Source organism: Lethenteron reissneri, chromosome 3 (genome assembly GCF_015708825.2).
Source record: "Lethenteron reissneri isolate LAM-NWPU_2019-01 chromosome 3, ASM1570882v1, whole genome shotgun sequence".
In the NCBI taxonomy this organism is placed as follows: domain Eukaryota; kingdom Metazoa; phylum Chordata; class Hyperoartia; order Petromyzontiformes; family Petromyzontidae; genus Lethenteron; species Lethenteron reissneri.
Genome location: NC_083781.1, coordinates 14,266,997 through 14,286,953, shown reverse-complemented (window position 1 = coordinate 14,286,953; position 19,957 = coordinate 14,266,997). Strand labels below are relative to the sequence as shown.

At 45.4% G+C, this 19,957-nt stretch overlaps 1 protein-coding gene across 1 annotated transcript in view; it reads left to right on the top strand.

Annotated features, from left to right (window-relative positions):
• LOC133348004 (transmembrane protein 104-like) overlaps window positions 1-16,587 on the top strand; it is a 105,296-nt gene extending 88,709 nt beyond the window's left edge. Inside the window, exons 3-4 of the mRNA XM_061560806.1 lie at window positions 8,711-9,132; window positions 15,541-16,587. Of these exons, the coding sequence (XP_061416790.1) occupies window positions 8,711-9,132; window positions 15,541-15,879 (761 nt within the window). The 3' untranslated portion in view covers window positions 15,880-16,587. The remainder of the gene's footprint in view (window positions 1-8,710; window positions 9,133-15,540) is intronic.
• The last annotated feature ends 3,370 nt before the right edge of the window (window positions 16,588-19,957 follow it).

The following is a 19,957-nucleotide window of genomic DNA, read 5'->3' as shown; positions in this document are numbered from 1 at the left end:
CTAAATGGAGATAAACGCCGGATCAATTCTGTTTTAAAACTGCACCAGATGTTCTTGCCTAAGAGTTTTGATGGCTTATATAAATTTGATATATGCGCAATATCGTGCCTATGAATGCAAGTGAGCGTATAGCTTTGAATTTGAATTACTCTTGATGGACTGTCACTTAAGACAGCTACTTAAAGCCCTTTGGAGTAGAAGTGCAGCCAATGATATTTAATGATTTTGTAGCCACATGGGACATCTAAATTAATCAAATGCCCCCGTTATAAAAAATCATATTGATACATTTGTCCCTTTATGCCGCACTACTCCTGATTGCTTAAGAAGTCCCATGTGGGCAGACACGCGAGCAGGTGATTGGCTCTGTGCTCTGTCTGCCAAAGAGTGCAACAATGTTCACCGGGGTGTCAAAGACAAAATATACTGGAGACTTGGCATTGTATAAATCTGTGAGCTTTTATTATTTCTTAGCCCAATCGTGAAATGTGTTCTTTTACTGAATTATACATATCATATTCGTGTGTTTATAAAATGTGTGCGGAGCGGTGGCATAGTGGTTAGCGTGCTGCGCTACGAACCTGATGACCCAAGTTTAATTGCCACTCACGGCCAACACCAGTGACGATTATCTGACCCATTCTTGGGCCTCCCCTAGGTCGACTCAGCCTCAGATGAATACCTTGTGCTGTGTAAACATCGCCACTGGGGAGACAAAGGTGGCCAGTTGTGGTGCTGGCCACCCACCCCCTCGTGTGTTGTGTTGGCCTTCATAGGTGCTCGCTAACAGCACTTGCCCCAACAGTCTGTTAAAGCTATATGGAGGATCTTTATCTTGGTATATAATGAACGTTTGTGCATCGTTGCCGAGTTAGTCCCAAGCGCGGCTAACATCAGTGGCGAGTGATATCCGAAGCAGTCTCCCCCCCTTCACCAAATCGTACAGACCAGTGTGAGAAAGTGTGGTCTAACAGCCCACAGGGCGGACTTGACGTGGGGAGGCCTTCATCCAGGAATGGACTTGCAAACGGATGTAAATTATTATAGTGTATTTTATATCGATAATAGCAGGTAGATGCAGCTTATACAGTACCTCGTGCATGTTGGACCATTTGTGTAGGTGTTGTCAAAGCTCTTCCGGAAGAGCTTTGATACAGGGGCCAGAATTAATGTGTTTACATTTTCACCGGAATCCCTCTCGGTACGTCTCGTTTTGTCTGCTGGATGGCTGCCCCAAAATCGGTAATGGTTCTCAAACTGGATACAATCCCCAGCTGAGAACACTCAAGTATTGCTCAGTCCAACGGCTTAGGTATCAACATTCAACCGTATTATAACAAGCAACCACAAGTCATCATCATCATCTTCAACCCTCTGCAACTCGTGTGTAATACGTCTGGCTTACAACACAAGTCACCCCAAACTACTCGGAGCAGTTTCTCACTTCTATGAGCAATCAAATGTTCCTCTGTACACAGCGCTGTATGAGAAGACCAGTTTCTTAATTGCTCTTCGTCTCCGCTCACTGTTGTTATGGTGAGCGATTAAGGTTCGATTTTTTTTTATGCGGCGAGAGGTTTCTAACCTCAATCCACTGCCTTATCCCAGTGTTGTTTACCAAGGAGCACACGTGTGGATTCTACCCTTACCTCATTTACAAATTAATCTGGAATATTAGTCTGAGAACCTGTGCCGCTGTTCCCTAATTGAATGAAAATCCTATCTTGCATTTACATTCATAAATTCTCGTTAGAATCGCGGCGATTTGAAGAGAGCGCTGGGCTCGCAATTTAAAAGGTCGCAATTTTGAATCCTGATCTGAGATCGATAAGACAGCTCATCCCATGGGGGTTAAGAAATCAAGTTCCACATTCTGGAAAGTCAAGAGTGATCTCTTAAGAATAAACTGGACCCTGTCATATGAATGTGGAATTTCCGCCAGAGGCTCAGGGTTGGCTACAGAAATGAGTGCTGCCCCTTTGCTCGTGTAAATAGTGGGATACTTTGGCTCCACTTTTAAATCGCATAAACGTCTTGAGTTCAGAAATAGTGACAATGATATAAAATGGGTCCATCAACAACAGAGCGATGTTCATTCATCCCGGTATTTGTGTTTTGTAAATCAGTGTATGAAATTACATTTTCTTATCCTGTTCATACATAGAGCAATCTTCCCGATGCCATGCAAACAGCAGTAGATGGAACATGTTTTATTTATCTTGCCAATTAAGCACTGCTGCATTATGCACATACGATGCTTGTGTGTGAAAAACTGTCCGTGTATGACGGTGCTTACCGTGGCATTCGATTTTCTTGTGCTACAGTAATGTAGACCTTAAAATGAAACATTGTTTTGATTCCTGGCTATTTGCTGTCACGTTTATGCAGTGTTTTAAAATTACACAACTCTGATGTGCACTTGCAATTAATATTTATTTGTATATTTGTAGGAACGGAAAAAAATTATGCCAGTGCAAAGGAGCACACAGTCTGCGATATAAGTGGCACGCATAGTGAATGATAATCTCCCGCTGCCGTGAGGCGTAGACACCTCTTTTGTTCCGCTGTCCGCGGGCCCAAAGCATGTCCTACTTGATTCTAAATCTTCCAAAGATGATCGCCAGAGGCCCCCGTGCATTGTGGGATGTTTCCTCCCCATCTTGTGCTGTCAGCACCTGTCTTGCAGGTGATCGGTGATGTGAATGCAATGAAGCAAAGCTATTTTCAGCGGGTCTAGGAGCGAAAAAAAAACATTGTCAATGTGCATCACATTTCGGCTTGTTACTTCGCTGCTCGCTTTGTGATGTCAGCTAATGTTATAGACTTATAGGGTTTACATGGGGGGGGGGGGGGGGACATTGCTGTGAAAGAAACCGCAAGAAACATGCAACGAGTTGACCCAATGCATTTCTTCGGCCTCACCCAACAGGCTTCTATTTTACTCATGAAACCAGCAAGTCGCTCACAGTGGCCACTGCTTGGCCGTGACATGGGCCAGATACCGGCGAACGAGTCGGCTGGTTCCTGGAAAGTGAGGACACACGAACGATTGAGCGAAATGTCTGGTTGGCTCAGGTCGGAGAGTCAATTCGGGACGTTGCAGTCGTGGAGAAAAGATGAGTGTTTTTAATAATGGACAGCGACATGGCTCACAGTACAAAGAGCATAGTTCGTGCCCACGGCAGGAGATGAATGCAGACATAATGCGATTAAACGCAGCTTTTAAGGTGATCATAAATCACAGAGATAATTGTGATTTTTTTTCTGCCGCACTAAACTGTTAGTCTTTTAGAATGCAATTTACATTTTTTGTATCCTTTATAGCTATTTAACAAAACGCCTAAATATAGCCAGAGGCAGCAACATTGCCACATTAAAAGCGGAACACACTAAGGGTGTAATTCATTAATTAATTAGATAACTGCAGCTCTGATCACCACACCTTGTTTTTTCCTTGTCACTTCTGGAGAAAATTTTATGTGATAAAAATCTGAATAAAGACCACCAAATAAAGTTCCCAATTCCACTCAGATTCCTGCAACCAATGGGTTCTCATATGTCTATTAAAATAATAAGAATATTAATTATAAAAATTAGACTGCAAGATTATTATGCCGCTGTGTGATGACGACTTTGCTCTTTTTTGCCGAGGTCAATTTGTGTAATCTGCGTACTTATTTAAGCAGGAGGGCCTCACTGCATTGCATCAAAAACACTTTCGTCTGAATTTCAGTCTCCAACTCTTAGTACCCACTCTGTTACTCCGGCGCGTCTATTTACGAGCGATGATGAAGCGCCATTGCCCAAAATGTCGCTGATTATCTACTTTTACTTTTAAGGCCACGGGGGTTTTTCATGAATGTGTTGAGTATTTTTCATTTATTCTAGAGGTCCGTCCTTGGGATATGTGGTCTGCTACTGTCTGAATGGCATTTTACGGTGTGCAGAAGGCAATTTAAGGCAAAATTGGAGGCCACGGTGGCTATGAGATGTTAACTACCTCGCCTGGTATACAGGAGGTCGTGGGTTCGGTCCCGACCCTGATGACTGTATATTTGGAGTTTGCATGTCTCTCTCCCTGTGGTCGCATGGATTTTGTGTGTCCTCCAGTTTTTCCCTCCACGTTTAGAAACATGCATTTAATGAAAAGGAAAGTTTTAGTTTCGTCATTGGAGATGGAGTGATGAAATAGGTTCACGTGCAGGTGCTAGGTGAAGGCAAGGGGAAGGCCTTCAACAGTAGATTGATAATAGGCGGTAAGTAGGTGAAGGAATAACGAATGGTGATTCTGCTAAAGTCCTAATTACAATCTTGACTAATTAAATTTGTAATAATGAAGAAATAATCTTTAGGTATACCAAAAAGAATAATTCTCAGAAATAGGACACGCAAGCTCTTTCAGAATAAATATACTGAAAACTAAAAATGTTTAATGATAATATATTTTTAAGAAATACTATTTGTAAGCATATGCGTGTTATTATAGCAGGATACAAAGCATTGTTGGCAGGGCTATGTTACACCATTGCCAGGAAGGACATCTGCTTTGTTGGACCCTTACACGTCTCGATTTAATGACCACCATCACGGCTATTGGAGAACAACCGTGTGCTCAGATTGCCCTTGTTCTGCAGCGCTGCCGAGGCACCAGCATTAGAGCAGAGCAAGCCGTGTGCTGTCATCTTGGAGCCTTTGTCTTGTTTGTGTTCCGGCAGCCATAACAACAAAGTAATTTAAAGAGCAAAGCTAATGTAGCATTGAATCAAATATGTCACCTCATAACCTCTTCAAGAACCCTGCTGTAAAAACCATTACTGATGTTCAATGCTGCTCGGTTTAACTGCAAAATGTTCCGTCTCACCAAAGTTTTTTTTTCCCCCAGAAGAAAATTGACACATTTGCAACTAGTTAAGTTCATGGATAACCCCATGGTATTACGAGCCTCACGATGAACGGTTAGGATTGCGTCAAGGTCGTCTGGCTTGAAGATTGAGGTGGCCGGGTCGTTGAAGGCGCTGATTTCAGAGTTCAATTTAAATCAAATGTTATTGTCCAGGAGACGTAGTGAAGCTCTGGTCCATTGTGCGTTTGCTCTCATTAAATAATGCAGGTGAACTCATAGGCGTGATCATTATTATTATTATTTGAACATTGCAGCTTCTTAAAGGTTTCCTATTGATCTAAAGCACCACGCAGTCCGACCTGAACCGGTGCGCAGTGGAATAGAAATGTGGCACTGCCACATTCAACGACATCGAGGTCTTGGTTGACGTTGCTCACCCACCTTTACTGGACATCTGTGAAAAAGAGCTTCATAGCTCATCTGATTCCTCCAATTTAAATAAAGATTCTGATTCTGTTTGCGAGGAGTTGCAGTATAAATTCAATGAAGAGTGAGTGGTATTGTAATAGCTGCTATCAGCATCGTAGTCTAGTGTCTTTGAAAGATTTAAGTCTCAACTAACAACAGTCTTTCTTGGACTCTTTATGTAGTTGGAATGCATTTGATTGCAGATTACCAAGTGCACGTTTGTACCATTGTAATCCCAGATCGCAATTCACCCACCCACACTGACTAGCACAGTGAGGTATGGCAAAGTAATCCCCATGATCAACATGGCTTGGAAAGGCCTTTATCGGGCAGTGGATTTATTAAGGGTCGTGGATTTGCTATGCGACCCAGATCACAGTACAGTTAGTTGGAGTGTTTTAAAATGTACATTTTCAAATAGATATTGTGCTTAAGTATCAGTGTGCATCCTTTGTAAAATAAAATAAAAATAGTATTTACTGAACATAAGCATTGCAGCCAGTTGGCACAGTGGTCAGAGTCATTAATTGGTGATCGACTTGGACTTTCAGGGTCAATACAATGACAATACCGCTTTGTGGGAAGTCAGCTTTGATCGTCCAATGCGGAAGCCATGGGAATGTGGAATTTCCACCGCTGAGTTAGGGCCACCAACAGAGTTGAGCACCACCTCATTGCTCGTTTGAGCATGACTTTGAAACAACACAGAAGGGCATACATGCATTTGTATAGTAACACAACTTCTACTCAGAATCTTGATCTAGAATGCAGGAGAAATCCGATGAGCTATGCAGCTTTTGTGCACCGATGTCCCATGGTGGGGGCCGGTTTGTCCACGTCACAACTCTTGTTGTGTATGGCACTGTTGGAATACAGCTCTTGTTGAGTATGGCACTGTTGGGATACACACTTGGGGAGAATCTGGTTTCAGCGTGGAGTTTCAACAGCCACCATGGTCCATGCACGAATGTTACTCTGATCAACTTTGGCGAAAGTTTTCCCCCTTGTCTGACACTACTTTTATGTATTCACTAAATTTCAATTTTACGAAATGTTTAGAATTGAAAAACCTCACTCGTGGAATGATTCCTCAACCGTTCTGCGATTCAAATAAATTGGTAAAATTGCACTTAAAGAGTGGCACACCTCTTAACCCTTCTAGGGAATGTTAACTATTATCAATAGTTCCACCAACATCATCGGGAAGAGAACAATGGAAATTTAAAAGCCAATCAACCGCATGAGGAAGCCAGGTTTAGTAAAGGCTGCTCTACTATCAACCACATATACTATCAAGAATATTATGGAAATATCCATGATTAGAAATACCATTATGCCTGGCCTGTGTAGACTGCGAAAGCAGCATTTGCCTCAGTGAAAATGTATGCAGTAACCCAAGCTTTTACAAATGAAAGCCTAAACAAATAAATAGAAATAATAAAAACCATTTGAGTGGCTTAGGTGCAGCGCGAAAATGGGGCTGCAGTGACTGTGAATTAGATTTGCTCTGCAATCAGCGGGAACTCGCAAAACAGGGAAATGGCCAGGTGCTTTTTTAAGGTCGCCTTTTATGTGTTTTTGCAGAGTGTTGATTTATACGAAGGAGAAATAATTAATGTTATCCTTTAAAGGCACAATTGTCTGCAGATGCAATTGTTTGTCATTTTGGATCGTTCAAGGTTGACTCGAATAATAGTCCCGTAAAGTTTTGGATCCAGGAGGTAGATATTATTTATACGTGGAGCAGCTGCCTTTTCGAATTACTTTAATAAATAAGCGAGTAAATTGGGCGGACAAGTACATTATCCCCGCGAAATGTGCGGGGCGTTTGGCCCATTTGGGATAAACATCACAAATAAACCTGTGCAAGCAATCACACGCCCTGGAGTGTTCCAACCTTGTACACATTCATCTCAATTCATTACTTTTGCACTGAATCACTACATCGAACTGGCCATAATATTTATTTAGCAACCCCCATCATTCTGATGATCACGTTTTCTCATTTGCATATAACCTTCCAAAACAGGGTCAAGAGAAAACAGAACCATGTCTAAACAAAAGCTTCATTGTATTACAGTTTTGCCCATTCGTGCTATGATTTGTTGAATGCCCAGAAGGGAACAGCTCTGTGTTACTTATTAATTACTACCTGTTACTAATTAATGTGTATTGCTTCTTTTGTGAGGTTCTAGAAACGCAAGAAGCAATGTTGTGAGTGTAGCGCTGTCAACTGTTGCAACCTTGACCTTTTTGATGTTGGACTTTCTTAATTATTAAATTACCCCATTATCACCTTCGGTCTCATCATGCGCCTGCTGTCGGGCAGCAACAGATCGTGCGCACGGCCACACAAAGCCTTTGTGTGGCCGGGCGCGTTGTGCACTGACCTCACCGCAGGTTTCACTGTTGGCTGGCGGGGCAAACGAGCGCAGGGGAAGGTTACCAGACAGTAGTTTCATCCTCCTTCAGTGCGTGTTTACTTCACCTCTGATCTGTCCTATAAATGAACAATTGTATCAATAAGGCACGATTCTGTCTCGCAAAAAATAAACGTGACACCATCTTCCGCACAGGCATCGGGTATCGTACAGTCATGATTGTTTTCTTCACATTTAACAGCTGCAAAGCATAATTGCTTTTGTTCATTTCCATTTTTTCACTCTTGGCATGTTTTGCAAAATCTGCATGGTAGACTGTAAATGTGCAGTGATAATGTGAAAGCGCTAATTTTTGTTTTAACACGCACGTACGGCACTTCACTCTTGACTATCGTTGGGTTTCCCCCACAGCGGCATCGACAGAAGGAATGCATCTCTGTTTGCGCACCCCTACGGATAGAGATTTTAGCTTTTTTACGCGAAATTGTAGATGTTTGCAATGGTTCCGGCCTCATGAAGAACAATATATACAAGCGGTCTTTCCTCCTAGATTGTGAAGGATCTGCTTCATTATAAAGCTGTTCTGTGTGAGCAGTCAACAATTGATCATTTAAGTTCACGTTTTATTAATGTTCTCCCAACTAATGGCGACTTATTTTATGCTTTAACTCTCCCCATCTATATGTAACGGGGTCATGATAACTCTCGTATGGCTGATCCAATATGCCCGAAGCTTTTACTATCAAGCTGTCTTGCTGTTTGAGACTTACTCTTCAAAAAACAGACACATTGATCAAACGTATCCTAAAATCTGGAGATGATAAACCAGTGCTACAAGGACAACACATCGTAGAAAGCATTACAGAATCTCTCTGCGCGATACTTCTGCCTTGCTTAAAAGTTAGGTTGCTTTTCCAACGTCTCCCTGGTTGCCACTGCCATTCTCATCGCCTCTCATCCCCTGCCGCCACCCCCTGCCCCCCACCACTCGCCCCATGTTGCCCATGTGTCCCTGCAGCGTTCATCATGATGATCGTGCTGGCGATCCTGCACATTAGCAAGGGCGAGGCGCAGGGCCACCCGGCCATCGGGACTCTGAGCGGCGTGCCGAACCTCTTCGGGGTGTGCATCTACTCGTTCATGTGCCAGCACTCGCTGCCGTCGCTGCTCACGCCCGTGTCCGACAAGCGGCGCCTGGGCTGCGTGACGCTCTCGGCCTACGCCCTGGTGCTGGCCTTCTACAGCCTGCTGGCGTTCACGGCCGTGTTCGCATACCCCACGGGCGCGCTGCAGGACCTCTACACCCTCAACTTCCTGGCCGACCCCTCCGCGCCGATCGGGGTCCGCTACTTCCTGGGCCTCTTCCCGGTGTTTACCATCAGCACCAACTTTCCCATTATCGCCGTCACGCTCCGCAACAACCTGCGCTCCATCTTCCTGGTGAGTGAGAGGGCACTCTGACCATCCGAGGCGTTATCCGGTCCAGTCACGGAAACGTTATAAATCGGTCGATGGATTTGAATGATTTGTGAGTCTTTGCCGGTAAGACTTTACAGTCCTGACATCTCATATTGGTTTCCATTCTTCTGGCTTGTTTTTGAGTTTATACGCAATCAGAAATTAAATATTCAGTTCTACCCCATAGTTAATATTAATCTTGTTACTGTTTGTGCCCATTTGTTCTGACTGTTGTTGTTGATGTCCGAGACATTCATTTTTAAGGTTTAGCATAAAGGCCAAGAATTCTAAGTACTGGAGTTCAAGTTATATTGCGCATTTGTGACGTGTTTTCAAATATTAAATATATCTACAGTAATTATTGAGGTTTGGTTTCACAGAACATTGGTAGATGAAAAGTGTCAATATACAGTAATAGGTTACCAATTTAAGAATTTACCAACAGTCGGGCGTTAGCAGCTTGTTGCAGAGGTTCAGGGTTTGAATCCTCCGGCTGCCCTGATTAATGCCGTATGTATGTTTAGCTTCTTTCTCACCATACGTAGTCAACCATACTAATCGGCGGTGCTGGAACAGTGGGTGTGTTAACCAAAAAAAATGCACGCTGCCTGCTCCACAAAGATCCTGTAAAGTCATTGAGTGCTGGCATCATGGTCAAAAAAATTACCGCATTTGAAAAATGATTCGAAAACTACTGAATTGGAATCAACATCGCTATCATATCACCCCCTCCTTATTTCGTTCCTTAAATCTGGCTGTTGCCTGATGAAGCTAGTTGTAATTACTGGCGAAACGTCGTACTTAGATTGTATATGTTGTGGCTTTGCTCTCCATCACACCGGCTAGTGCTGTACTCATGACGAATTGGCCACGCTCTGTTTATGTGACAACCCTTACTAGTTGGCTGTGTCGGGTGGGTGGCGGGTTTAACGACACATTTATATATTTACGCGATCTAATCCCAAAAAAACTCTATTATGGATGATATTGGTTGCGAAAGCCTACGAGTTTAACTTGCGCTAATGCATGAAATAGGCAAGTTATTTATTCTGCTGCTGCAGACTCATTTTTTAGGTCACTTGTTGCTTGGGAAAAATCATTGAATATCTTTATAAAGCTCACAGCAATCATTATGTATGGCTCGATGTGTGTGCTGCTGTTGCCAGGATGATTTTCTGTTTTCACTCGGTGTATTTTGAAGCTGTCAAATCAAATTTGCATTTAATTTTACAAAATGAACGAGATAGTCATGGTTATGAACCTTCAGTACACAAAAGGAATACATTTTCATATTGATAATTCCCTCATCTGCTTGGCAACACAGACAGAGTGTACAGTCAGTTTACTGATAAAAGACAAATCATCACGAACGGTAAGGTTATAGATTTTGTGGATTCCCCCCCCCCCCCCCACATTTCCTTCTGCTATACGAGATCATTAGCTCTGCTGATCTCATTATAATCACACGCAGCAGAGAGGCCTCCAACCACAGCGCCACCTATTTGTTTGTTACTCTCTTATTTCGCGGAGGCTTGTTCATCATTGCCAGTGAGTGAGCAATGAGATGTTGTTCATTTATGGACTTTTTCTTTAGCGCTGCAATTCCGAGAAGAACTCTTATCCAAATCAAGCCTCACGTCGGGTGTCCGTGTATTCAGACAGCGGGACGAATCTCCAGTGCAAGTCAGCAGCAGAGCATGCTTCCCTTACTTTCTAGAAAACTTGTACTCTCCACTTCTCATCTGGTTGGTTCTCTTGTTCTCAGAGCCCAAATGAGTATACTTAGGACTTGAGGCCATTTTCTCCTCATGCTCTTGCCAAGGGGGAAGCCCTGCTTCAGAGGCGGATATTTGTTGGCCTTGCCGTCTGCGTATATCAGCTTCCATCCACACATTCTTCTAAATGTTGCGATCTTCGGTAAAGGTAAAAGTTTTGCAGTCCTGCGACTACGCACACACGCACGGCATTGCTGGCGCAAGGGCGTCCACCAGAGGGAGCCCAGGAGAGCCCCTCTCGAGTGAATGTGGCCTACTCTTCCTACTGGTCAGACATCGTGCCAGAAGTGGGAGTATCCACGAGTTACGCCACCGCACGCAAGCTGCCAGTCGCCTGTGGTGTGTACCCATCTATACTGCTGGGTGGGCAGACAGATGTGGCGTCATATTAAAAGATTGTCTCTTATTTAAACTGCCTCGCTGGGAGAGTGAATCTAAATGTTGATCTCTGGATTTCCTTAAAAACCCTCTAATTCCAAAACAGAACTTATATCACCGGCAAACAAATTCCTTCAACACTGATTTTTTGTGAATCTGTTGCAATTCGAAAATATATATTCGCAATAACCTGCATTTTACAAAGTGTTAAGAATGCCCATTAATGCACAGGTTCGCTGCCGTTCATGTGTACACGAAGGCATCTTGCAATGTTCAATTTGGGAAACGTCATGGCAAATTGAACACGTAGGCTTTCACGGCCAATATTATTCACAATAAAGGTTTTTTGGGTTATATCGTGTAACTAACGACACATTTATTTGTACGCCATCTGACCCATAAAACGTTATTACGGAGGGAAAATGTAGTTAACAGGACATTGGCACATGAACTATAAAAACAGGAGATTGTCCCATGTTAATATGCATACTGTAGATACAGTATATTAGGGCACCGTACGTGCAATTTACACATTTTCCCAACACAAACTGACGCGCGTAATCAACGAATCCTTGGCGGTGTCACAATCCATCACTGCGATGGCTTCATCGTCATTGCTGAACAGACTAATTGTTTTAGGGTTTCATGCATCGGGGTATGTTACTATACATGACACGCAATGGTTTTATCACGTATTCATTGTTTAGAAGACAACGGCACTTGTGGATTGCAGGGCATTGGTATTTCGTGAACAAAGCGTGGGGACAGTTTGGTTTTAGGCGTCCGCGAAGCAGACCCAGGAATCACCGACGGTGACTTCCCAACGCCTGTCAGGGTTACGGGGGGTGGAGAGTTACTTGGGGTGGTGGTGGTGTAGAGAGACGGTGGTGGTGGTGTAGAGAGATGGTGGTGGTGGTGTAGAGAGTTGGGGTGGTGGTGGTGTAGAGAGTTGGGGTGGTGGAGGTAGTGGTGGTGTAGAGAGATGGGGTGGTGGTGGTGGTGTAGAGAGATGGGGTGGTGGTGGTGGTGTAGAGAGATGGTGGTGGTGGTGGTGTAGAGAAATGGGGTGGTGGTGGTGGTGTAGAGAGATGGGGTGGTGGTGGTGGTGTAGAGAGATGGGGTGGTGGTGGTGGTGTAGAGAGATGGTGTACCGTGCTGATGTGTAGAGAGTGCTGGTGGTGGTTTGGTGGTGTGGTGTGTTGAGAGATGGCGTGGTGTGGTGGCATGGTGGTGTAGAGAGACCGTGTTGTTTGTCGAGAGGTGATGAGGTGCTGTAATAGTATGGTGGTTGTGAAGATGGGGTTTTGTGTGATTGTGTGGAGAGATGAGTCCTGATAAGCAGGATGGTGCTCTGATCCGCTTCAGCAGATTAATTTCAGCTCCACGTTGATGTGATTGGCGGGAGAGAACTCCATTGAGTTTCCCGCCAAGTTGCCACTGTTGCTCATGGGCAATGTGCTGTTGTTGCTATTTGTCGGCAACAATTTCCATAAAGTTGCCATGGTGGAGCATCGCCACCACGGGATATCGATCCATCCCATTCCTTGCCCTCTGCAATTTGATAAATTGTCGTGATTCATGCCAAATTTCTATTCAAGTATCAATTCTTTTACCTCCCATTTTTGTGTTGTTCTTAGTTTTATCTGTTCGTCCCGTTATGTTTGCTCCATTATTCTAAATCTAACGGAACATAATTTTGATGTACTTTGAATTAATACAAATGTTTTTTATGCATTCATTGTCGACCTCAGCAATCAATATTAATTGACACGTTAGTTCTTGACGCTGCATTGGCAGTGATGCACAAGCACAATTAAACAAAAGACTGCACATTAATCAATAACACGACCAATAATGAAAAAATACATCGTAGGTGTTTTTTGACGCAAAGACGGGCCATTGGTGCAGTTAAATTGATGAATGTGTTGATTTTTTAAAATCTTTCAATCGACGGATTGTTAATATTATGGGGCCTCCTTTGCCAGTACCAACATATGAGAATAGGTTTTCCCCTTTTTTCTGGTAACAAAACAGGGAAAACCTATTCTCATATGTTGGTACTGGCAAAGGCGGTCCCATGATGTAGATGCTCACCCCGAGCCCTCATTACTCTGATAGTGCGTTGTCTTTGAGCTGTGTGCACCTTTTGGCGTCCTCTGGTCAAACACCGTTTTGAGACTAGGCTCAAAAGAAAGCTGTCTCTGTTGTGGACCAATCATTATCAAAGACAATGGATATATCATCAGAGTGCGTTTTTTGTTTTCATTCTGACCACAAGCATTGTGGTTAATGCAGACATGATTCCTCGTAAAAGGTTTCAGTTTGGTGTTTTAACATCTTAACACCTGTTTTGTTGCCATAAAAAATGGGAAAATCTATTCTCACGGATTGTTAATGAATCCAACATTGCTAGCAACCCTATATACAACTCCAGCAGACCGTGCTCAATTCCAAGGTCATAAACTTTAAACGAAAAATAGTCACGCGCACTTTTTACACTGGCTAAAGTGGGACCAGCTCGATCAAAAATACTCGGCTACTGAAGAGAGGCCAGAAACCACAGCGTCTGAGAGTTAATTTGTGCACTCTTCCAGTTACGGAGGGTGCTCATTGACATTTCGCCCAAATTGGACCAAATGGCCCAAAACTTCGGGCCATATTTCTTGGCACCGTCCTTAATCACGCCGCATCGCCGCGAGGCTTCATCACGGGCGCCGTGCTCAACGGGCGGCAAGGCGAGCTGGGTCTCGCTCTCGGCCTACACCGCCCTCGCGTGACGCTGGGCCGGTGACGCAGTCAGCTAGCGGTAGCGCGGTTGCCGCTCGTGGTTCAACTCTGGCGGGCCACCCTGGTCATTACTGCGGCTGTAATAACCGTAAAAGCACTACACGCCGTCTGATTCACAGTGATTGTTAGAGATCCCTTTGACGTAATGCCTCGGGCCATTGCGTGCTGGCGTAGTGGTCCACATTTACCGAATTAAAAAAATCACACCGCAGATTACTCAATTGGGATTACACGTGGCAATGTCACCCCCGACTGGCGCACTATAATCTGTCGGTGAAACAAAGCGCCTCCGTGATAGCCCTGTGCTATGAGAGTGGCACGAATACCACACGCGCTAAATGACTGATCATTATTGTACGGCGCTGCGATTGCAAAAACTCATCTATGCCACAGACCATCACTTGACGAGGCATTGCCTGCATTGTGTACGGTACTAAGTAGGGGGTAAAAATTCGCTGTCTAGTTGTGCAGTTAAATTCAGCATTATTGTCTCCGCTTCACTGTTCAGGCATGCAAGACTCACACATGGAGAATTGCGTGCAACGTGATCAATCATTGACACGTCACTGTTGAGTACAAATGATGCGAATCGGTTGAAAAATCTGTGCTCGGTCACTTGTATTGATTATGACAGACGAGAAGATTGAACCTCATCAGATGTTACATCTTTGCCTAATTTGTTTTTACTGTGCCATTGTCTGTGATGACCGTTTAGGTGTCACTGCTTGTGACTGCTCAACCGCTCGTGTCTACACCGAATGCCTTTGCACGCACACTTTCTCTCATCCTCGCTCGCTGTCCCCCCTGGCATTGCCTGGCAAAAGGTTTCTTGAAGACACTTACTGTATATGATATCGTGGCATGATGTTTCTGCATGTGATTAATTATCGCTGTGGAGGTGTTGCCGTGGCCCCAGTTCAAATTCCCAAGCCACGGCTAACGACAGCGAGTGGCGAGTGATGTCTGATCCACTTCTGGGCCCCCTTTCATCAACTCGCACTGACCGGCACGGATAGCGAAAGATGCCTCCTACGACTGACAAGGCCATCATCCGGCAATGGCTTGACAGGGGGCTATCAGCAAGCTAAGGTGCAGCCCTGCAACTGGCTGCTTACGCCACTGCCGGCTGAAGGGTCTCCACGAGAGAAAGTTCAAGAAAACCTCTCCATAGGTTATTTTGGCCTACTCTCTCACGTCTTTACCCCACCTACCAATCGAGTAACTATATTTATACACCGGCGTGGACAGAGTCGGTACTATTTAAGAAACTTACTCGATTGTTGCAGCTGCCGGAGACCTCTGGATCGCGAGAGCAGCGCGCCAAAACGTGACGTCGCGGCAGCGATCTCACACGACGATGAGTAATTGCCATCGCATTGCACCGTGCCTTCGGTGAAGCGCGAGCGGCCCGTTGACTTGTGCGCGGTCGCTGTGCTCGTGACGTGTGAAGCGCGACGGCACGACGTACCCCTGGCTGGTGGAGTGCGTGGTGTTCCCGCTGGCCGCCGTGCTGCCGCCCGTGGTCATCGCCTTCCTCACGCACGACCTCGAGTGGCTGGTGGGCGTGACGGGCGCGTACGCCGGCACCGGCATCCAGTACGTGACGCCCGCCTTCCTGGCCCTGTCCTCGCGCCGGCACGTGGCGGCCATCCTGCCGGGCCGCGGCGGACAGAGCACCCACCTCTCGCCCTTTCGCCACCGCCTCTGGGCCTACTTCATCCTGGGCTGGGCCGCCTCCTGCATCGTGTTCGTCACGGCCAACATCATCATCAACGACGGGCGGCGCTGAGCGGGCTGGGCGGGCCCGGCCGCCACCGAAAGGTGGTTGACGAAGATAGGTTTAAGAGGCGAGGGGTGCAATATGGAGGAGGTGATGGGATAAAATAGCACACACTTGTTTGCTGCGTTAGGGAAGAAAATTTGTGATGTTTTGTAGATGGCTGCCTCTCGGTTTTTGTTGGGGGGGGGGGGGTTCCATTTGAAGGTTTTCAGTGATTTAGCATCAAAAGGAAATGTTCTTGCAACGCAGGGTGTGCGTGGGTATAATGTCGTTTGTAAATTTCAGGTAAGAAAAGGCTTGTGCTATGCACTTTGCAATCATTGGCCTTACTCAGCCTTGTTGTAATGCGGAGGCGTCAGTGTGTCTCGTTTCACTTAAAAGTCATCGGTGGATACTTCAGTAGCTCCTCGAAACCAGTCACCAGTTCAGCTCCATACACACTCGTGGTTGGTGAAACGTGCAATTCTGCGTGTGAAATTTCAACAATTACGTCTGTGGTTGATATATGTGTGTACGTGTGTGCACCTATACACGAACGTGATCGTATTGAAATATTACACTTTCTTACAGGATACAACGTGTCTCTCTGTCTGTCACCAATGCATGGCTTTGTATATTCAGAGACCACATGTGGATAACAAAAAGATAAATACTATGGCCCCATCTGATGGGATGTACCAGTGCCTTTGGAAATAAAATGCGTTCTGTAAAACGAAAGAGTCCACGGTGTTGTATTAAAATGTTTGTGTTAAGCAAGGATCTGAACAAACATATTTCACTTGGCTTGGCTATGTGCTACCCCTGAAGGAATTTGCAATAATCAACAAGTCGCGTTAATTGGGCAAAACTATAATTGATTGAGGCAGATCGATTTGATTATAAGTCAATTTAACTGAACTGAAACTGGTTTAAATTGATTAGAAATTAAACGAGGTCGTAAAATCAGTTGTTTTGAGTCCAAATCAATTGGGCGTAATCTTTGTAAAGAATAAAATAAAAAGTGAACATTCACCCGAACAAATGTCTTTCTCACAACAACCACCTAAAGACGCGCAGCGTTTTCTCTGCACAACCACGACCCTGGCGACGACCGTCTCCAGCCCCAGCCGGGGCCTGTGGGCGACGTCTTCCTGCTCGTAGTGTGGCACCTTTCACATTCACGCGCCGCACATTCAATTCCTTCAGGTGTTCCAAGCACTCCCGCATATGTGCTTAAATCCGTTCACGAACATAACGCATCGCTGTCCTTGGAAAGAAACACTGGCCCAAATAGTTTCCGCCGTGCACAAAACAAAGCATCTTCAAGAGTGGGGCAAGCTGTGCTTGTCGTAATATGGGCCTTTCATTTCCACCCCTCTTTGTATTCTCTGCGCTCGGCGCGTTCGGTGCGTTCGGTAAGAGACTGTCCTCTTTTGCGCAGGAAAGTGTTTTTGTCCTGGGGTGTTTCACCCATGTAAGCACATCCGCAACACCATTAGCCAAAAATTAGCACTCGGTCGCTTAAAGATTGCTGTTTATGTGCTTAATTTATTGTAGCCTGTGATCTCCACTGCATGTTAATGTGGCCAGATAGATTGAGGAATCCTCGAGTGAGAAGCTAAGCTATCGTTTGCCTATATATATAAAGGCGCTTACGCAAAGTGCAGGGAATAGGGGCTGCTTTTGTTTATCTCGTTAGGGAAGATGCAATGGGATTAGAGAAGTGTGCTATGAGCCACATTTTTTTACTCTTAAATGAAGCAGCCTCTGTTTACCGTGCAATGTGCTGCAATGTAATTAATTGCCCATTTGAAAAGTGCTATTCGCCTTACTACAAACGCAGTGCATTAGCAATCCGTACGCTCATAAAATGTCTGAAACGTATAAGTCTGGGATATCAATTGCCTGTTCTCAAACTCGTTTTTATTAATTGTTCCCGCAATTGTTGCATTAAATAAGTCACAGTGGGCTAAGGATTGTGGCTTATCTCTCACAGATCCTGCCTGGCCACACTTGCATTGGTCAATTTCTGGGCATGCAACAGGTTCCGCTTGAAATTAAAACGTTTAATTCTGAATGGACTTGCCCAAAGTTGGTTTAACTTTGGTAACGAAGCAAGCCTTGGTTCTTTATGACATCACTGCATGTGGCATATTTCCTGCATTTGCACGCACCACTAGACGGTGAAATTAAATGGCAACAGATGTTCAGATAATACAATTTCTATCCTCATTAACGCACACTGAACGCATAAATATTGTAAATCATGTGCATTCTTTGCGAGGGCGCAAACCGTGTGTGTGTTGATTACGGAAGGCGGTATTGAGTGCCTCCCAGAATCACCCAGTGCCTGCAATCAATTTGAGCCACGCCCGTGTGCGCTCAGCCAGAAATGAGTGACTTGGCTCAAGAAAGGAGTTGAGGGGTTCTGGGGTTGGGTGGTGAGGAGAGATGAAAGGGAGATATCGTTTTAATTGGGGATAATAATGACCACTACATTGTCAATGGTAGTCCATTAGTGCTTACATTATATATATTTTTATTCCTTCAATAATATTGTACAGAGGGCAGTCTATATAAATTGGCCTTGATGCCTAATTAGTCGTGTATATGTAACGTTTCTGTGTAGACGACATGTTGTGGAATAGACCCTGATGTCTGTTCGCCCGTCATTGATTTACCCTGCCGTCTGCCATTGTCTTGACCTAATCGTCAGCAATGCCTGATGCACTTGCGTGTATCTGTGGGCGTGCTGGCAGCCATGGTGCACTACTTCATCTGCTTCTGCTACCATGCTGCCAACTTGGATGTATACCCTTGGCCGTGAATGTCAGTGGTGCTGGCAGTGCCATCCTGGTGTGGGTCTCCTTTCGATGGACCCGGCTTTAAAATGCGCATCTGGAGTGTGGTGTGGACATCGCACAGCGCCTGGGCTGTGCGATGTGGAACTTCCGCGTGCTAAGTCACTTCGTCGCGCTATCATTTGTGGCCAGGTTGCTTCTGAAAAAAAAACGAATAACTCAGTGGGCTCTCCCTGGTAAAATAGTTTAGTTTTATTTGTATATATTTTTAGCGATTTGCTTACCTTTCCTCTACCCTGCACCCCTGATGTGTTTTTTTATTGTTTGTAACGTTATGACCCACCCCGACAGGACATCTGTAAAAAAAGAGCTTTATAGCTCATCGGATTCCTCCTGCAGTCTAAACAAAGAGTCTGAACGTCGTGGCGCTGACCACGTTGACGACGCCGCCCCCTTGCGCGCCTCGCCGGCCTTCATTGGCGCTTGCCCACGTCACCGCTGTGGCCAGGTGGAGCTCAGTCTCTCTGTGTCTGTGGGTGGAGCTCAGTCTCTCTGTGTCTGTGGGTGGAGCTCAGTGTGTCTGTGTCTGTGGGTGGAGCTCAGTGTGTCTGTGGGTGGAGCTCAGTGTCTCTGTGTCTGTGGGTGGAGCTCAGTGTCTCTGTGTCTGTGGGTGGAGCTCAGTGTGTCTGTGTCTGTGGGTGGAGCTCAGTGTGTCTGTGGGTGGAGCTCAGTGTCTCTGTGTCTGTGGGTGGAGCTCAGTGTCTCTGTGTCTGTGGGTGGAGCTCAGTCTCTCTGTGTCTGTGGGTGGAGCTCAGTCTCTCTGTGTCTGTGGGTGGAGCTCAGTGTCTCTGTGTCTGTGGGTGGAGCTCAGTGTCTCTGTGTCTGTGGGTGGAGCTCAGTGTCTCTGTGTCTGTGGGTGGAGCTCAGTCTCTCTGTGTCTGTGGGTGGAGCTCAGTCTCTCTGTGTCTGTGGGTGGAGCTCAGTGTCTCTGTGTCTGTGGGTGGAGCTCAGTGTCTCTGTGTCTGTGGGTGGAGCTCAGTCTCTCTGTGTCTGTGGGTGGAGCTCAGTCTCTCTGTGTCTGTGGGTGGAGCTCAGTCTCTCTGTGTCTGTGGGTGGAGCTCAGTGTCTCTGTGTCTGTGGGTGGAGCTCAGTCTCTCTGTGTCTGTGGGTGGAGCTCAGTCTCTCTGTGTCTGTGGGTGGAGCTCAGTGTCTCTGTGTCTGTGGGTGGAGCTCAGTGTCTCTGTGTCTGTGGGTGGAGCTCAGTCTCTCTGTGTCTGTGGGTGGAGCTCAGTCTCTCTGTGTCTGTG